Source organism: Alnus glutinosa, chromosome 4, assembly GCF_958979055.1.
Source record: "Alnus glutinosa chromosome 4, dhAlnGlut1.1, whole genome shotgun sequence".
NCBI classification, from domain to species: Eukaryota; Viridiplantae; Streptophyta; class Magnoliopsida; order Fagales; family Betulaceae; genus Alnus; species Alnus glutinosa.
In genome coordinates, this window is record NC_084889.1 from 1,727,196 (window position 1) to 1,746,836 (window position 19,641).

General features: G+C 34.9%; 1 protein-coding gene and 1 pseudogene across 1 annotated transcript; one reads left to right on the top strand and one right to left on the bottom strand.

Moving 5' to 3' along the window:
• Positions 1–3,642: 3,642 nt before the first annotated feature.
• On the bottom strand, positions 3,643–5,103 carry LOC133865604 (protein ASPARTIC PROTEASE IN GUARD CELL 2-like). Its single transcript, XM_062302023.1, has 2 exons — positions 3,742–5,103; positions 3,643–3,654 (listed from the first exon to the last, which is right to left on the bottom strand). Exons 1-2 carry the CDS (start codon positions 5,101–5,103, stop codon positions 3,643–3,645), a joined length of 1,374 nt encoding a protein of 457 aa, XP_062158007.1.
• Positions 5,104–16,681: 11,578 nt separating this feature from the next.
• On the top strand, positions 16,682–19,399 carry LOC133866724 (alpha-xylosidase 1-like; annotated as a pseudogene).
• Positions 19,400–19,641: the final 242 nt, after the last annotated feature.

The window sequence follows — 19,641 nt, forward strand, 5'->3', positions numbered from 1 at the left end:
CAGTACAGTTTCTTGCGATAAGTTAAAAAATGAGAAAAATGCTATCTTTTTATCCCTATGGGGAAATAATCTTTAACAAAGACTGCATTTGCTTTTTCCTATTTCGGAAAATAGATATGAGACGAACTGACGAACACATGGCTGCTTTGATAAAGTCATAAAGTGACGAGTGGTCCAAATGAATATTGAGAAAGTAATTAATGCTCATTTAATTATTTTATAATGGTGTTTTTTTCAATTAATTATTACATCTGTTTTTATTAAGGACGTCAGCTGTTGGTGTCTTTCTAGGGAGGTGTGCATATACTGAACAATTTTATTTTATTTTATTTTTTTTTTTTAAAAAAAAAACAAAAAGAAAAAGAAAAAGAAAAAAAAAGAAAAGAAAAAGTGAGTTCACGCGTTCTTTTGTATTCTTGTTCAGTGCTTCCAAATTAAATTGAGAAGGTCCACGCATAGCTTATGGTGTGTTTGTTTTGAATAATATTCAGAATAATATTTAAATTTTTTAAAAATAAATTATATTTTATTTAATTTTTTTGAAAAATTTTAAAATTTTTTAAATTTTATCTCACAAAGTCAAATTTCGTAATTCGCACAATAAATTTAAATAATATTTGAATTTAACACCTAAACAAACCATTAACTTTCCGTTTGCATGGTATTTCTGTGCATTTAAGCTTTTGGATTGTCCACCGCTCTAAAAGGAAACTTATGTCACTTTAGCATGTGTAATCTGAACGTTTGTCGTTTGATTTGAAGGGTTCGATCTTCAAATTACACAGCCATTAAACTTGTATATAAATGTGAATTGCATCTCATAACTGGTTTAATTACTACCAATTAATTAATTAAGCAAAATCTCCTGCCCATGGCCTATATGTGGACAAAACAAAAAAAACAAACACTAAAAGACCCACAAGTCCAGATCATGCTATAAGTGGCCAAGAGACATGCAATATTCAATCCTAAATATATTAAGTAATTAATAGGAGGAAGTATTGGGGTATTAAAGAATAATTTTTTTATTTTTTTATTTTTTTTATTTTTATATACAATAATATAAAATATTAGTAATAGGAGCAAGTATTCAATCCTGTATACTCAATTCTATTCAAGTGAAGAAAAGGGAACACGAAACATAAACATATATACTAATTAGATAAGTAGTTCAATGCAATTCAAACAATAAATTGCTAGAATATGATGAAAATTTCACATCATTTAACAATTCAACAAAAAATTACGAAATATAATTGAGACATTAAAATTTCAAAGCATCTGTCTCTTTATCTATTTTTTAAATGACATTTGTCATGCTTTAAAATGTTTGTTTAGTGTAAGATATATTGATGGTGAACCATCACGTACGTGTTCTCCAAGAACGAGATTTCTCTAAGATGTAAAAACATCTCACGTCAAATCACATCTTCAAAAATAATATGTCTCATCGATCTTTATCTTTCAAAATAGCAAAAAAATAAATGCATCCAACTAATGATACATGTTTTTGAGAATTGGGCCGACTAAGCGTTAATTATGGCCTATTACCAAGGCCCAAACACAGTCCAACAATGAAAAGGCCCAAGTAAACTAAAGAGCCCTATGTGCATAAGCCTTGGGGAATCTCGGGACTTTAGGAGCACTCTCTATCCAGTTGAGAGTCCCACGCCAGCCGCTCATCAAATACAAAATACCCATTTTTTATTTTAGGAAACAAAAAAATAAAAAATAGTTAAGATTTAGGTATTTTTGCCAAACTTTAACAAAATTTATAAAAATACCTATACCTGAATCTTTAAATTTTTTTATAAACTTTTTTTAAAAAATAAACATAATGGTATTTTGAAAATTTCGATAAGATTTAACGAAAAATTATAATAAAAGGTTGAAATTGAAAAAGATTGAAAGATGGATACTTTAGCTTAAATTGATACTTTTTTAAGTTTAGGTAACATTTTTCAAAACTAATGAAAGATTAGGAGTTATAAGTGAAGTTTTTTCCTTTTTATTTTTAATAATTAATTGTTAAGTATTATTAATCTACATATACAATTTCAAGAACAAGATTTTTAGGACCTTGAGGACAAGGTTCGTTTCAAAGGAAATGAATGTTACGAGAATATAATTTTATGCATTCCATGTCTTGATCACATGATTATAAGTGCTTGTTGTATGTTATGCATCCTCTCAATGTATTATAACTTATCACTTGCAAACACTTTTGAATCAGACTGTATTTTGAAATACTTATTTGCATTTGTTTTATGTTTAAATGACTTATGCTGTCCAAGTAGGAGATTGTTGTATTTATTCCTTTTGGGTGGACTAGCATAGTTCCTTGTTATTTTGGGTTCAGAATGGGCTGGACCTATTGGCCCTTTAGACTTCATTAATTAGGTTATTTGAAAATTAGGGTTGAGAGACTAGATTCTTCCACACACATTGCAAACAGGACAATGACTGAAAAATCAGAGATGTCAAGCTCTTCATCAAACAATGAAGGTGCGTTTTTTTTTTTTTTTTTTTTTTTTTTTGGAAGAATGAAGGTACGCTTACAATTTGTTTCTCCACATGCATGCTATGAAGTGAGACAGATTAATATGAATTATTTCTAACATTGTGAGCATGCAGGAAAGTAATTAATAGTTTGAGCATCAAGGGATATATATATATATATAATCCACAAAATATAATTAGCTTTTCTATTTATTTATTAAGAGAATTCATAACGTAAACAGGGTAGTTTGGGGACGTTACTAGAAGATCTCAGACGTCCTCTGATAATTAAACACACAGTTTGAGGCATAAAACTTTTGCATGTGAGGAATATTGGTGTATATCTATATTTTATCTTGTTGTACGTACCTTCAGTTCAGTGATCCTAAGTTTTTTTTTCCAAATTTCATAGCATAATTACGTAAGTCATCAAAGCGATTTATCTTGTTGTACAATGCCTAAATTCAGAGCATGTATTGTACGTGTTTTGGTTGTGAATATATAAGACTTGGAATTAAATCACACTTACATTCTTTGAAGCAGGAGTACTGAAAAGTAAAGAAAGGAGAAAAAGTGGGCGGGGTTGCACATGCATGTTCCTTTGTTTTTCAAGCAGTAGTGCGTAATGCATTCAAACTTCTGATATTGAGAAAGAAAGATATATTCTTACATTTGGCTTTTTGGCTTATTTCGAAAAAGGGTGGACTGGAGTGTTGTTAATGATTATTTCCGCATAGGGATAAAGATTGCCTTTTTCTCCTTATTTTTTACCTTATCGCAACAAACCTTACTGCATATATACTAGCTTCTGATGGACACCTCACCGCCCAATACTTTGGTAATATCGATTCTTTGTATCAATTTCAAAGAAAGATCGATTTGATTGGATTAATCACATGATCACTCCAGTGATATATAGGCCAAGCATTTTTTACTTTTGGGAGGTAAATTTATCCAGAAATCCGAATGAGCATATGCCACGTAAAGCAAGTGGTCTACCATATCAATATCACTGACAATTAATTAAGGATGCCATTCTCAATATTGTCCCTCTTGATGAAAATAAAAGGCAATTTGGCTACAAATATTCAGTCTCTTAAATGAGTACTGCATCTAGATCTCGATTAAGATGGGAAACATGCGTTAAGGGCGCACCTGTTTTGGAATTTTTATTTAATTACAAGTTTGATCAATCACATGTATTTATTAACAAATAAAAAACATGTACGTAAATAAACATACCAACAATAATGGATTTGGAGAATTCTCTAAGGCTATGCTCCTAGCAGGCCAATGCCCATGACAATGTGGGGAATTTTCTAGAGTACCACAAGTACTCGGACCAAATCCCATGTATCCAGCAGCTGGATCGAAGGTTGTCTGGATTCCCGCCAGTTGAGTGTTCCCAATAATGAATTTAGTATCATTGATTGGGACAAATGCCAAACAGAAAATGCTCTCCTCAAAAATATATCCTTGCTCAACTAGAATGTTCATTCTTTTCAACGTCAGGATTGGACCGGCTGAAAAGAAAAATGACACGTTCGGAACCTGAACCGACTCTAAGCCAGATAGGTTGTAGCACGTGTCAAAAAGGGGGCTCACAAAGGAGGGCCGTGGAAGATTTACGGTTTTTGCAACGTAAGCATTACGAAAAACCTCGTAAACAGGCGTCGGTAAGTGGGTATACGTTGTACCCGAATCAATAATCACTCCCCCAAAGCCCTTTTTTGTCGTTGTGAAACTGTTTGGGGGAATGGGCAGTCGCATGTCTCCAATCCCAAGGCCCGAGAGCTCGACAGAATAATAGGTCTGCATTTTTGAGTTGCGGAGCAAGGGGATCCATGCGGTTTTTGCAGGTACCACCGCACCTGGAAGGCTGAAATTCAACCAACCTGGTGACCCAAAAATCGAAACCGGCGGCAAACAATAGCTGAACATGTCAGCCAATCCATGGAGCCGAAGTTGAGACGGCAATGACAATGGCCCACCTCCAAGGCCCATCAAGCCATTGTTTCCAGGCACTTTGAACTGGTTCAAGTGCCCGCACCCAGTGAACACGTTCAGAACAGTGGTCCTTCCGAACGTGAGTGTCTCGAGTACAAGAGAGCCCTTCGTAAAGGAGCCGTCCATGTAGTCCACCTCGTACTGACACTGATTGTTGTTGCAACCGAAGTGATTACAGGCGGCATCATCACAAGGTACCACGAAAAAAGATGAGGAATTTAGTGGGTCGAATACGAGGCGTCCTGGGGTTTGGTCACAATTACATGGTTTACACTCAAACCATGTAACGTCACTCCCTGTGTCTATAACCATATTTTGGCTGAGCGGAGGGTTACCTAGCCCTATACGAATAGAGTATACTCCAACCCCAAAAGGTTTGGGAAAAATCTCAGCAGACATGAGGAGATTAGGAGGTGTTGGTGGAGTTAATGTTGGCATTGGAGGGGGAGGTGGCGAAGGGGATGGCAATGGAGGGAGAGTTGGAGATGGAACTAATGGTGCGGAGGGGGTACTGGTGGTCGGAAGTTGTGCTAATGCTGAGGTGAATAAGTGGTTGATGACGGTCAGTATGGTAAGGAGGCAGAATAGAGACGCCATGGGTACGTAAGTGGGGTATTGATCTTTATGAGATTGAGATCCGTTAAGCAACACAGATCCGTTTTTAGCGTAGCAAGCAAGAGAGCGAGACACGAATGAAACAAAATGATCAGAAGAAAACTACAGATAAGAAGATAGACAGAAGAAAACTGGCTTAGTGTAGGGAAGTAGATCGAGAAGGAACACTAGTTCATGAGATGAAAAAAAATAATCAATGAGCGTGGTTTATATAGAAATGCAGAAAGCATCAAGTTCATGAGAGGGAGGAAGAAAAGGTGGGGGGCACTTGAAGAATCTTGGGGTTTGACACCTCATGATCTCAATGAATTCAAGGATACATCAGCATGTTTAATATAATGACGTCAAAGAAAGGGCTGGAATGCAATGAGGGGTTTAACTAGTCATGTTGTGTCAACTTCTTGTTTATCGACAAGTGGTAATTAATTATATGATCTAGAACGGCATACAACAATGGTCCATAATGTGCACCTTAGCTAGTCACATATTTAACTACATTTCACAAGTGCCGTGTTTAAAAGGTCATACACTGCTTTAATGTCCTTTTTCTTTGGTTCGAGACTTTTTTAAAAAGATGGAAAAAGGGTGGACTGGCGTGTACGTTGTGAAAGATGGTTTCCGCATAGCAATAAAGATTGCCTTACCAGCTCGTTTGCTTAACAAAATAAAACACATAGAAAAAGTAGATAGGACCAACTTAAACATCGAGTAATTAAGTTAGGGCTTGCACATCGGGTTAAGATTGAGTACGAAATAGCATAATGGTGTCTTTCTTTCCTTTTGATCTTATTCTTCTTTCTATTTATTTATTTAATTAATTAATTTAATTTGCCTCAGTATGGCACTTTTCTACTTTATTCTGGTAATTAATGTAACCGTTCTCTTAAGGCTTAACTCGTCAACTATATATTAAGTTGTGTCTACTTCTTATTTATCGAAGTTATTGTATTGAGAAGTATCAACTATCAAGTGTAGTGTGATATATATATATATATGCGCACCTAGCTTGCGTCCAATGCCCAATGGCTAACCGCCACGCTTCCATGCATCATACAATACCAAAGATCCAAAAGGGCTGGACCAGGAGATGGACAAGTGCTAATTAATTGTAAAGTACTCTTGAATAGTTGAATGTACTTCAACCTATCTAGGTTTTTTTTTTTTATGAGAGAGAAATAGCTAGAAATCTGATTAATTATCAATGAATCCTTTTTCCCTAAACGTTTGTAGAATCTAAGATAGTGCTTTTCGTGCCTTTTTCCCAATTCATGTATGTAGTACTTGTGCTATATATAATATGTCTCTCTCAAAAGTCAAAATAAAGATGATCGAGCTTTGAAAAATGACTTGCATTCCAAGGCACCTAAGTATATATGCGACAACGGCATCTAACTTAAACATTTTTAATTTTTTTTAATAATTAAATAAAAAAACAAAAAAGAAAGGACCAGCCTATTTAATTATAAGAGCACTTCGATAATAGAGCGTGTGTTTTTGGCAAAATCCTCTGAGATAGTGTGTGTTTTTCCTAACTCATTACTTAACAAAAGACTGCGTTTGCTTTTTCCTATTTCGGAAAATAGAGATAAGACGAATGCATGCATGGCTGCTATGATAAAGTCACGAGTGGTCCAAATGAATATTGAGAAAGTAATGCTCATTTAATTATTTTATAATGCTGTTTTTTTTAATTAACTATTAGATCAATTTTTATTTTTATTAAGGACGCCAGCTGTTGGAAGGACAACAACATATATAAATATACAAGAAAGAAAACTAGAAAATGAAATAAAAAATTAACAAAAGGAAAAAAAAATGTAAAATTAGTCTATGTAATCAACCTAAATTACAAACTACTCCCTATCGTTTCAAAGTGAATTCTCATGTTCCAGAAGTATGACAAAAAAAAAAAAAAAATTAAACAAATCAGCATTGTTGTGCAAAATTGTTGCGCAATTAACATATCTCGAAGTTAAATTCTGTTAAAACATTTGACGAATTTCGTTAAATACTATGTCATCACTAATGAAATGACGACACATGTTACTATGTTATACACAGTAAGTATATAGCAATTAACCTAATCTTCCGTAAGGTGCCACAAATAAATTCTCCATCACCCATCTTTCATAATAGCCCGTGTTGCACCACCTCATTGGCAGACTGCATACTCTACCATGTGAACTAATATATGTTGTTAGAGACATGTTTAATTTAATAGATTTTCTTTTTCTTTCCTTTTCTTTCTTTTAATATTGTTCAAGTATCAAATACATTCTCTCTTTTCTTCTTCTTCTTCTCTCTTTTTTTAATTATTTTTTAACTTTCAATATGATTTTATATTACTTTTATCAAATAATTCATAGACAAAAATCTCTCAATTATGTTGCTTCCATGTCCTTAATTCACTCCACCCAAACATGCACCGATCGATGTTTCGTTTGTCCCCATTCAAATGTGGAGAGATTCTTCTCTTTACCTAAGCTTCTTTCTTTTTCTTTTTTTTGTGAAAAGGATGAAGCTCTCTCTCTCTCTCGACTCTGTGTAAGTACGTGTGTATCCGGTTGTCATAATTGGGCATGAGATGATATGATTCCCGAAGAGTACCGTACGTTGGATGGTATTGGTGGGAACGTCTCAATGGCTGAAATTGCTTAGCTTAATCAAACAAAATATAACAATAATACTGAAGTTTATTTTAAGCCATAACTTCAAATAAATAAAGAAAAGAAAAGAAATGGAAGCCATGATAACGCCATCTGGTTCTTCCTTTAATTTAATTGGACCCTTTCCCTATTATGAGTCACTTAAGTATAAGGTTTACCAAATTTACACTCAACAAACATTTTAAAGCATCAAAATCACAATATAACGCCACATATATAACGCTATATGTGGCCTATAGCGTTATATATGATGTGGAATTTGCTAGATGATGTGGAATTGAAGTCGAATCACAATATAACGCCACCTGGTCACAACCAAAGCAGCCATGTGTTTGTGTTCTCTCTATTTTCCGAAATAGGAAAAAGCAAACGCAGTCTTTGTAAAAGTCTGAATGTATATAGGTTGATATGTGAGAGAAATAAATATATAGCAGAAGCCTGAAGGAAGAGGTTTCCTTCCTTCATTGCTAGCTTGTTAGTTTTCTGCATGTCGTCATTTTGAAGTCTTCTGTACGTCTCTCTCTCTCAAAAGCAAGAAGAAAAAAAAAAGGAGTCCATCAGAAGCAGTGCAGTTTCTTGCGATAATTAAGTTAAAAAATAAGGAGAAAAAGGCAGTCTTTATCCCTATGCGGAAATAATCTTTAACAACACTCCAGTCCACCCTTTTTCCAAATAAGCCAAAAAGCCAAACGTAAGAATCTTTCTCTGTCAATATCAGAAGTTTGAATGCATTATGCACTACTTCTTGAAAAACAAAGGAACATGCATGTGCAACCCCGCCCACTCTCTCTCTTTTCTTTACTTTTCAGTACGTACTACCGCGCGCTTTAATGAATGTGAGTGTGATTTCTAACTATTATTCATAACCAAAACACAATACATGCTCTGAATTCAAGCATTGTCTCCGCAGACATACAAAGAGCAGATATTCAATTATATGTTGATCATATGTAGGCTTTTATTTCTATGTATTTAACTAATTTTATCTGACTAATTAGGGTTATTTTTTAAGTTAAATATGTGATTAAGGTGCACATTATCTACCATTGTTGTATAATTGACTGCATGGGTAGTGTCACGAGTTTGAGAATTATAAGTCTAATTAAAGCCCGTATAATTGGTGTGATCCATGTCTATGTCGTTTGGCGGGTTAATTATATTATTTCTTCCGGATAAAGATTGATGGGATAATATATACAATGTTTCCAGCTAGCTTATAAGTAATGTCTTCTAATGGGAAATTTCAATATTTGGGATTGCTTTTTGCCTTATATAATAATTAATTAATAGACAAAGTCTTCTTTCAAATTAAAAAAGTTGGAGATTTTCTTTTCTTTTTTATTATAGTCTACTAAACTTACATGTCCTTATAACATTTAAACTATTTAATTAATAGAATGAATTGAAAATTTTTTCTCAAACTCAATTTAAAAGAAAACTTTATTCTCTTTCTTATATATAATTTCTCTTTAGAACAAAAGACAGTGGGAGAGAGTGAAGGATTATAGGAGAATAATGCTATGTATTGTCGCAATATCCTTTTAGAAATCCATTTCAACCCCAAACATTATTGTTAATTTTGTGAAATAAAGCAAAGATATGATAGAACAATTTGGTAAATTTTGTAAATTTAAATATGTTGTTACCATGTAAAGAATAATGAATAATACGAAAAAAAAAATAAAAATTGAGATACATATTGGCTCTTAAACTATAGAGGATCCTTGTCCATGACTCATATATACCCCAGGAAAGTGTACTCATTCCTGGCATTGAGTATATTGTATACATGGAAAATTTTCCTAGTGTATATATATAACTCATCACATGTCAAGTTTTTTTTTTTCACGGCATATTCCAAATATACACAACAAACTTTTTTTAAACCTTGCATTTATAATAAACGTCTGGAAAAGATTTTTTTTTTTTTTTTTTTTTCTTTTTTGTAGCGACAAAGACAAACTACTCAATGACCGGAATGAGCGGCTATGATTTACTGAAGAGAATCAAGGGTTAACCACCATGATCACCACTCTCCATGCATGATTGATTCCTTCTGTTAAGCTAATTAATATAAATTACATGCGTACTTCAGAATGGTTTTGTAAGTTGTAAACACGTGACAAAGTTGGCCACAAGCTAGACTAAAGGATTTGAGCAGATATGAGGAAAAAAAGGTGTTACAATTTAAGGAAATATCCAGCTCAAAAAACCATCAAAGAAAAATGCTTAGGGTGGCAGACTGGCATGTCAGTAGTCAGTAGAGCTTTTGACGTGACGTCAGAGCTTCAATCGTAGAGAATTCTAGCCGAAAGGGCCAAACCATGATTTCTGGGGATGGTTGGGCTTGAAAAGCAATATCTAGTCAATTTTCGTGAGCTTCAAAATATGACAACTCACACAAATATATACTTCGATCACCAATTAAGAGGCTCTGATTCAATATTTAAGATCATAAACATGTAAAATTAAACAGAAAGCCCACTAATTAATTCAGGCTACCCATGTTTTGGAGAAGTTAATTGGTATTGATCATGAGTGCCGAGTTTCATGCAGCTCCACCCATGAACATGCTTTTGAAGCTAATCAAGCTGCTAACTCGTTAGGTTTGCCCTTACTTTTCTTGTGAAGTACTACTTAAACATCTTTACATTTACCCAATTGCCCTTAATTTGGTCCTTGACTCCCTGCGCGCAGCTGAATACAAACACTTGAGAAAGCTCAAAACTATGGATATTTATTCATGAAAGGGACAGATAGATTGAGAGTCGATCGTCACCTTTCATATATGGATGGAAAACCCATTAATATATATATAGTGATGGAAGAACTTTCCTAAAATGAAAAACATTAAGTCGTGGCCCCGTAAGCCAGAAGACACATACGAAAAGCAAAAGCACCCCATGTGAATAGATCAACATATCAATTAATGTTTTATTTTTTCTCTGCTTAATTAACTTCATTAGATTGATAGCAGTCTAGCTAGCAGAGAACCAATAAAGGACGTCGCATTCAACCATCAAGAAGAACAAAATTCATGAACGTGACATCTCAACAAAGAGTTAATTAAAAGGTATTCACAAGACAACCAGGAATCTTTCACTGATAACTTATGACACAAACCCACAATACTCTCAAGAAATGATTTTGTCTGGTTTTATGCACATGGATATTAAAGCTGTGTTTGTCTGGCCTGGTGTTTATTGTTTTCAGTTGAATCTTTTGCTAGACCATGGATATTCAAAGGTCCCTCTCTTTGTTTATTCATTTCCCATGAGAAATTAATAAACAATTAACCATTTACGACAATGAGAAATTACTTGTGCTAGCTGGTCCCTAAGAAATTCCTGTACGTGGTCCAAAGGTCACTCTTAAATACTTGTGTTTGGTCCTTACAGAACCTTAAAGCTTGAAGATGTGTTAGAGATGAATTTGGTGTTGAGTCTTAATCTCAGGAAGGTGGGCCTTATGAGACAAAGGATACTATTGATTGCTGTTCGTTTCACCAGCCGGCTTATTTGAGACGAATTAAGATGGTTTTAATATATGTGATGGCAGATTTACAAGGCCGGTGGGCCTTCTGGCTTAATTAATCACCATGCGAATCCCTGTCATTTTAGGAAGGTTGTTCGGTGACCGACGGTTTTTTGTGTACGAAAGTATGGAAGGCGACAAATTAATCCAATGACATTCCATCTATCTGTCCCTTAATTTCTTGAAAATAAATTAATATCACCGACCAAACAAATTGATCAGCACAATAATTAGTATCGGATGAACCGATGAAGGACTACGTAGCTTTCCATATATATATATATATACATTTATATTGGCCTGTAGTCTGTAGATGAATAAATTAAAAGTTATATTGGCATGTTTTTTGTAAACTTAGCCTACCACGCCTTAATAATCTTCTCAGAAACAAAACCAGTCATATAATATTTCCAACGTTAACTTAACAATCTGCCCAAAATCTTGAGAGAAAAAGAATTTATATCCCCTAAAAATATGAGTTAGCCAAAGCATGGGTGATGGAACAGAACTCCCGACCGCTCTGTGTCGTGGAACAAAAGTCTCTCATGGCTAGTCACCAGCGAGAAACGGAAGAAGACAAGGGACGAAGATGCCATATATAGTCCCGGCCCCAAAGGAAAGATCCAAGCTCCGCCGCCAGTCACTGAGGTTTAGTACGAATTAATGGATCAGATAACAACTCAAGCTCTCAATGAGGATGAGTAGTAGTGCTATCAAGGTACATTTATGCAAAAGAAGAAAAAAGATAGACCATGAAAGTATACCTCCTCGTACTCGATCAGCCTGGTTACAAATGAAGGCAGTAGAATATATATAACCCATGTAGAGATGGAATGGAAAGGGAGGAACCACCTGAAATCAGAGGAATGTGCAGTTTGGGGAAGAATTTTATTCCCCTTTCGTTCATCCCAAATAGCCCATTCCTACAACTCCCGGTAGCCCCAATCTCCCTTTCCCTCTTCTCACTTTCACCTTCGATTGATCATCACCTCCTTCATTAGCGACACCACAACCCTAATTATCTTTGGTAGAAGCCAACAGATCTCGGCTAATAGACTCGTCCGCCAACCACCTCATGCCACCTACCCATAATTTACAAGACAAAATGCCTTGTCTTACGTGGCAAGCTCTAATTTGGGCTTTCAGATCTATTCAAATATGACCTGACGGTGAAAGTGAGGTCAACTTTGGAAGATTCTTTTAGAAGTGGATGCGGTGGCAGCTTGTGACGTCAAAAGTTCAATCTTAGAGAATTCTCGGCTAATGGGCCAAACCTCAACCATGATTTCTGGAAATGGTTGGACTTGAAAAGCATTTGGCGAGCTTCAACAGGGCCCATCTTTTCCTTATATTAAAGATGTAGATGTTCAAATGTTGATGAGTGGTGTGGTATAATTCATTATTATTATTTTTTCTTAACAAGAAATCATCTCTATAAATAAAAAAATAAGAGACCTTAAGGTCAATAGTTAGGATTGTAAAAACTCCCTAAAAACACTATCAGAAATATGAGGTGGAGTTTCTTTCACCCATATTGTATTCATGACATTAAACATAGTTGTTTTTGCTAGAACATGAGTAGTCTATTTTCACCTGAATTACATTAAAGAAGTGAAGGGGGTTTAGTTATGATTTAATCCCATAAGTAAAGTGTCCGATTTTGCTCAGAGAAGGAAATTCCGAGTTAATCTCATTCACTAGTTGCAAGACATCTCCTTTCAGTACGATGTCAAGCAAACCTGAATTTTTACAGAGCATAACAGATTACAGTGGAACCCAATCTCTGCAACAAGTGGATCAGTATGAATGGAAGTAACAAATGCCTTTTAAAGTGTACATGAATTCTTTGTTCAAATATATATGTTGAACAATGAAAGATGAAATAACAAATTTAAGATGAAACTTTGATGAGTTCGATCATCATGTGGATGTGGTCGATCGTCTTATTTTGAGGTCTTGGGACTTGGGATAAGTTGGCACTCATATTTAGGTTAAAAAAGACAATTTGAGTATAAACTCATGGTATGTAATATGGAAAACAACTCGATCTCGCGCGGGACCATTATTGTATTTGTGGTGGTCCACGTCACGTGGCTTTGTTTTCAAGCAATTAATGGAGGGAGCTAGCCAGGGATCAAAATCAAATCCTTTCCCTAGGGTGCTTTTATTTCGTGCCCATCAAAGCATCTTAAGAAATCTTTAGCGATCAGAACAAACTGATGAGAGATTGGAGTGGCATGGCCAAGTTTTGTCAGCTTGCCCTCATTCATACCTTTGCTTAGAGTCCACGTTTGAGGCCTAGTCCAAGAGTCGATCTGGACCAGGACCTTTTCTATTGGGGTAGAGATTCAAACAAAATTTGGTCCATCCCCCAAAAATACTGTATTCAATTAAATGAATTAATGGGAGAGAGAGAGACGATTATGAATCGGGATTGATTGCAATTTGTTCGCCAAATTGTAATTATGATTGACTATAATTTGTTTGGCCAAATTGTAATTTCTTCGCACTTTTATGAAAGGAAATTTTAATGAGGTTCATGTGTTCGAACAATCCGAATAGGTACCTACTTTATACATATGGGCCTCATTAAGCTTTTTTCAATCGACTATTATCTTAACACTCAATTACAAAAATATCAACAAACTGTTAGAGTATATTAAAGGATTTGATATAAGAAATTTATTGTAATTATTGTTATCTCTTCTAAATATGATTATAATCAGATTTGATGGTACATTAATTTGATTATCATACTTATCTACTAAAATTCTTCTCAATTTTCTTATAAATAGGAGCATGATGTATTGTGAATTCATCAAGAGAAATAAAAGTATAATGTAGCACTTCAAGCTTTATCCTGTGAATATAAGTCATAAACTGAATCACGTAAAATCTCTTATCTCTATTTTATTATTTTCTCTATTGTCTTTTTTTTTTCATTGTGATTATCTTGTCTTTCATAAACAGATATGTTATCAAAAGAATTTTCACAATAGAACAATCAATGATTCCATATAAAGAAATTACAATAGAAAAGGCCAAACCGAAATTATTAATTCATCTCCAATTATTACTCTAGAAGCAATTGAAATGAATCAAAATACAACATTTCAATTCCCAGATGGGCAAAAAGGTGACTAGCTAGGATGAGGAGTTATTGGAGAGTTCAACTGCCATACAACATGTAAAAATACTTTAGCTTAAGAGAGTTCAATTGAGGAGGTATTTTAAAGGATTAGCTAAAAAGCCTAAAATTTATAACAAGCTAAGTTTTCTTGGTGTCCGAATGTGTTTAATTTGAGTATTTGCTCAGTGTTCCGGGCACTAATTAATATAAAAACATGTTTAAGCGTATCCATGTTTTAGCGTACAAGTATATAATTTGATTAGATTATATCAAATAGATGGTAGTCAGTATAATAATATTCCCACTTCCCAGGTAGGTTTTCCTGATTCTACTCCATGTGAATATTCCAAAATTCGGAGAAAATTTGGTTTCCAGGACGTACTACTCCGTGCGTTTTTAATTCAAATAAAATAACGATGCACCCAACTCCTAATAGATCTCAATATCTCGTTAGGTTCTCATATTTTCCTTTCGAATCTTTTGCGGAAAATATATAATATCATAATAATGCTAAACACCCCCCCTAAATATTTGTGCAGGATATAGTTTAATATAAACTTATTAAATTTAAAAAAAAATAATTTTTTTACGTTGAATTACCTTACATCAATTCTACATTAAGTTACATAGAATGTGAGACTCGTGTATGTGAGTCTCATATATGTGGATCATATATACACGAGTCACACAACTAATATGTTTTGATGTAGGATTGATGTAAGGTAATGTGATGTAAAAATAATACATTCCTTAAATTTGAAACTAATTGTTAAAAGCCTGGCCATTGAACCTATAATTATTGAATACAAAATTTAGTTAATTAAACCTTAGACCTTTGGATCCCAGCTAACAACATTGGGACTAATCACGGACGTCGGACGGGTAGAGAAGTGGCAATATTTTACTGGCCCCGAACAGTCGGCAGGCCATACGATATCAGACAAAATCATGCACCGGACTGTCCTTTTTATACTGCAGATTATTTATTCTATTTAGACCTTATTATATAATATATTCTTATTCATTTGCCCAATATCAATGTATTTATGGGCACCATGTTAAAAGTAATCTTAAATATAATATTTTTATCTTACAATATTAATATGACAATTTTAATAAATTTATAATTTATTTTTTAATAATAACTAATTTAAAAGTGGGTTAATACTGACCCATCAACAATATAGAATAAAAATATAATTTTTAACCTTTAACTCTTCTTGGTTTCTTGATTGCTTGAAGATTGTCTCTTAGAATGATCACACGGACATCTTCCGTAATGCTTGCATATTTGACAATATAATTATGTTAAGCTCCCAGGTTAACAAACGGGGCCTAGTCATCATATAAATCAACGAGACTAAATCAGCGAGAATCACGGAATGGGGATCGGACTTTCTGACTTCCAGGTCTGACAACGCCATTCACAGTGGCGTTGTCCATTTTTTACACACCTCTAGAGTCTATACTAATCAACGCAAAAACAAAACACACAAATTTATTATATTATTCCTTAAGTAATTCATATAAATCAATTTTTAGAAGTTAGACGTGTCTTTTAAGTTATTAAAAAAATATGTATTTTTCATATAAAAAATACATGTCATTATTAAAACAAAAAGAAACTATAAATTAGAGTCGAGAGAAAAGTTAGAGGTAACTTAAATCACATTATCCATGTCTTGATATTGACTCAAAATCGACATACAACTAAATAGTCTAACAATTTTTTATATGACTCGTAAATTTGTTATAAATTCAATACAAAATTAATAAATTAAGATTTAAAAAATATATTTAAATTAATAAATATGGTTGGACCAATCACAATAAAGGAAACACAAATTGCTGCACCTAATTCACATTTCTATCCACCTACTACGTGCAACCTTTTAGGATTCAAAGTCACGTCGGTGCAATCAAAAGCCATTTGGCTGAGTGATCGATGGGTCATTAGATGATAGAAAGTGTACTACTCAGAGAGATATTCCATGATTCTTCTATCCAACTGGCCAAAATTGTGGGAACGGTCAGAATTTGGATCCTGACCATTTAATTATAAAGTTGGGACATAGAAGGGTGCCCCCCACACCACACAAGAAGAAGATAAACGACGGTGCATGGTGGACCACGCCAGTGGAGTCTTGGCCCACTCACCATCATCAGCACATCTGCACATGCTCACGATTTCCTCATCTCCTCACATGCACTTTCTCACTGTTTCACACAATCCCACACTTCCCGGCCTCTATATCTATCGAACAAACCCAAGTTCCAATAGTCCCAAGTGACACTCTTCACTTTCACTCGGCAGTAACTATTAACCAATGGTAACTTCTCTCACTCTCGCTTCTCTTCTTCTAGTTCTGCTCCTATGTACCGCCGGAGCAAACTCATCCTCCTCCTCCTCCACCCCTCCTACCAAGATTGGCAATGGCTACCGTCTGATCTCCCTCGGAGAGATCCCTAATGGGGGCCTTGTGGGCCATCTCATAGTCAACCAGAAGAACAATATCTACGGCCCTGATCTCCCTCACTTGCAGCTCTTTGTCAAGTATGTACTACTACTACTACTACTACAGTCTAAAGGCTACATTATTGTATACCCTCTGAATAACCCTTTGATCTTTCTATTTTGTGATTTTGCACAGGCATGAGACTGAGGATCGTTTGAGGGTCCATATCACCGACGCGGAGACGCAGAGGTGGGAGGTACCGTACAATCTCTTGCCCAGAGAGCAACCTCCAAGGTTGCAGAAGACCATTGGGAGAAAAGGAAAGAACTCAGTAACGGTGTCAGAGTACTCTGGCTCGGAGCTCATCTTCAGCTGCATCGCTGACCCATTTGGGTTCGCGGTGAGGAGGAAATCAAACGGGGAAACCCTGTTCAACTCAAGCGCGGATGGGTCAGACCCATTTGGTAGTTTGGTTTTCAAGGACCAGTACCTGGAGATCGATTTCCACCAAGTTACCCAAAGACGCGTCTTTGTACGGCCTCGGAGAGAACACCCAACCGCACGGAATCAAACTGTATCCCAATGATCCTTACACTTTGTACACCACTGATATTTCGGCCATCACTCTTAACACTGATCTGTATGGTTCCCACCCGGTTTACATGGACCTTAGGAACAATGGTGGGCAGCCTTCTGCGCACGCGGTTTTGTTGCTCAACAGCAATGGGATGGACGTGTTCTACCGTGGGACTTCTTTGACGTACAAGGTTATTGGAGGTGTCTTTGATTTTTACTTCTTTCCTGGTCCTACACCTTTGGGTGTGGTTGATCAGTACACTTCCTTCATTGGCCGGCCAGCTCCAATGCCTTACTGGTCTCTGGGTATGATTAAATTCTCACCCTTTTCTCTTTCTTCCACCACATATTGTCGTCGATTATTACTTCGATCTGGTAGTGTTTTAAGTCACTGTCTTTACATTTAAGTTTTTGTGATTAGTGTGCTTAATTCAATTTGTTGCTGTTAGGAGAATGAGATCTTTTCGAAATCCAATGATGGAATTGGTCTGATCAGAAAAAAAGTGATTTTCTCTTTAGTTAGTAGGTTTTAATAAACTCGGTTCATTTTTAGAAACTATAGTGTGTAGAATCATGCTACAGACAATATGATATTCTTCTTTGTCTTAATCCCCTCATCGATGACTTTTTGCCTTTAGCCTTGATATTATAAGATGATTAGGATATCCAAGAAATTAGAACCAGCTGATTGGTTTGGTATGTTGGAAAAGGTCTATTGATGGTTGATCAATAGGCTGTATATGCACATTTGGTATATGCACAACACTGTAGTATAGGGATGTTTTGTTATTTTATAATTTGGGTTGGTGGGTTTGTCTCATATCTTTTTTCACTTTAGTGTTATTTTAAGGCTCTATTCTAATTTCTTAATCTGTTAATCTCCAGAAACAACTTTTAGGTCTGAAAATATCTTATCTCTTTGATAAATAACTGAAAAATTAATTGTAATGTCCACATAAAAGATACGGCAATACGTGAAGTTGGAAGCTCTAGTTCCTCTCACTTTAGTTTCTTTCTGCATTTTGGCTTAACTTTTCAAGGGCAAAAATCTTCAAACTTTTTCACATAGTTGGACAAAATAAGTTGTGGACCCCTTAAAGCCTATTTATTTATAAGAGCACTTCAATAATAGTGTGTTTTTGGCAAAATCCTCTGAGATAGTGTGTGTTTTTCCTAACTCATTACTAATTAACAAAAGACTGCGTTTGCTTTTTCCTATTTCGGAAAATAGAGATAAGACGAATGCATGCATGGCTGCTTTGATAAAGTCACGAGTGGTCCAAATGAATATTGAGAAAGTAATGCTCATTTAATTATTTTATAATGCTGTTTTTTTTTTTTAATACATGTTGTTAGAGACATGTTTAATTTAATAGAAATTTTTTTTTTCTTTCCTTTTCTTTCTTTTAATATTGTTCAAGTATCAAATACTTTCTCTTTTTTTTTTTTTTTTTTTTTTTTTTTGACTTTCAATATGATTTTATAATACTTTTATCAAATAATTCATAGACAAAAATCTCTCAATTATGTTGCTTCCTTGTCCTTCACTCCACCCAAACATGCACTGATCGATGTTTCGTTTGTCCCCATTCAAATGTGGGGAGATTCATCTCTTTACCTAAGCTTCTTTCTTTTTCTTTTTTTGTGAAAAGGATGAAGCTCTCTCTCTCTCGACTCTGTGCAAGTACGTGTGTATCCGGTTGGCATGAATATTGGGCATGAGATGATATGATTCCCGAAGAGTACCGTACGTTGGATGGTATTGGTGAGAACGTCTCAATGGCTGAAATTGCTTAGCTTAATCAAACAAAATATAACAATAATGAAGTTTATTTGCAATCACTTCATAAATGATAAAACCCCCCCGACCTAGACATCTCACAGCTAGACTCACACTACATAGACGTACACTTATAATTTTCCCATGCCTTGTCAAACTTGAGGTACTCATTGCAATTTACCCAGCTGAATTATACGATAATAATTGACAATGCACACTCAGTCACATATTTAGCTTAAAAATTAACCTTGATAAGTAAGGCAAATACATAAAAATAAAAGCCTACCTATCAACACATAATTGAATATGTGCTCTCCATAGGAAGAATTTAAAAGAATTAGGAGCTTTGATAGCCCAAAACCTTTTCTAGAAATCATT

Coding starts and splice junctions, on each gene's coding strand:
- LOC133865604 (XM_062302023.1), bottom strand. CDS start 5,103: ATGGCGTCTCTATTCTGCCTCCTTACCATACTGACCGTCATCAACCAC.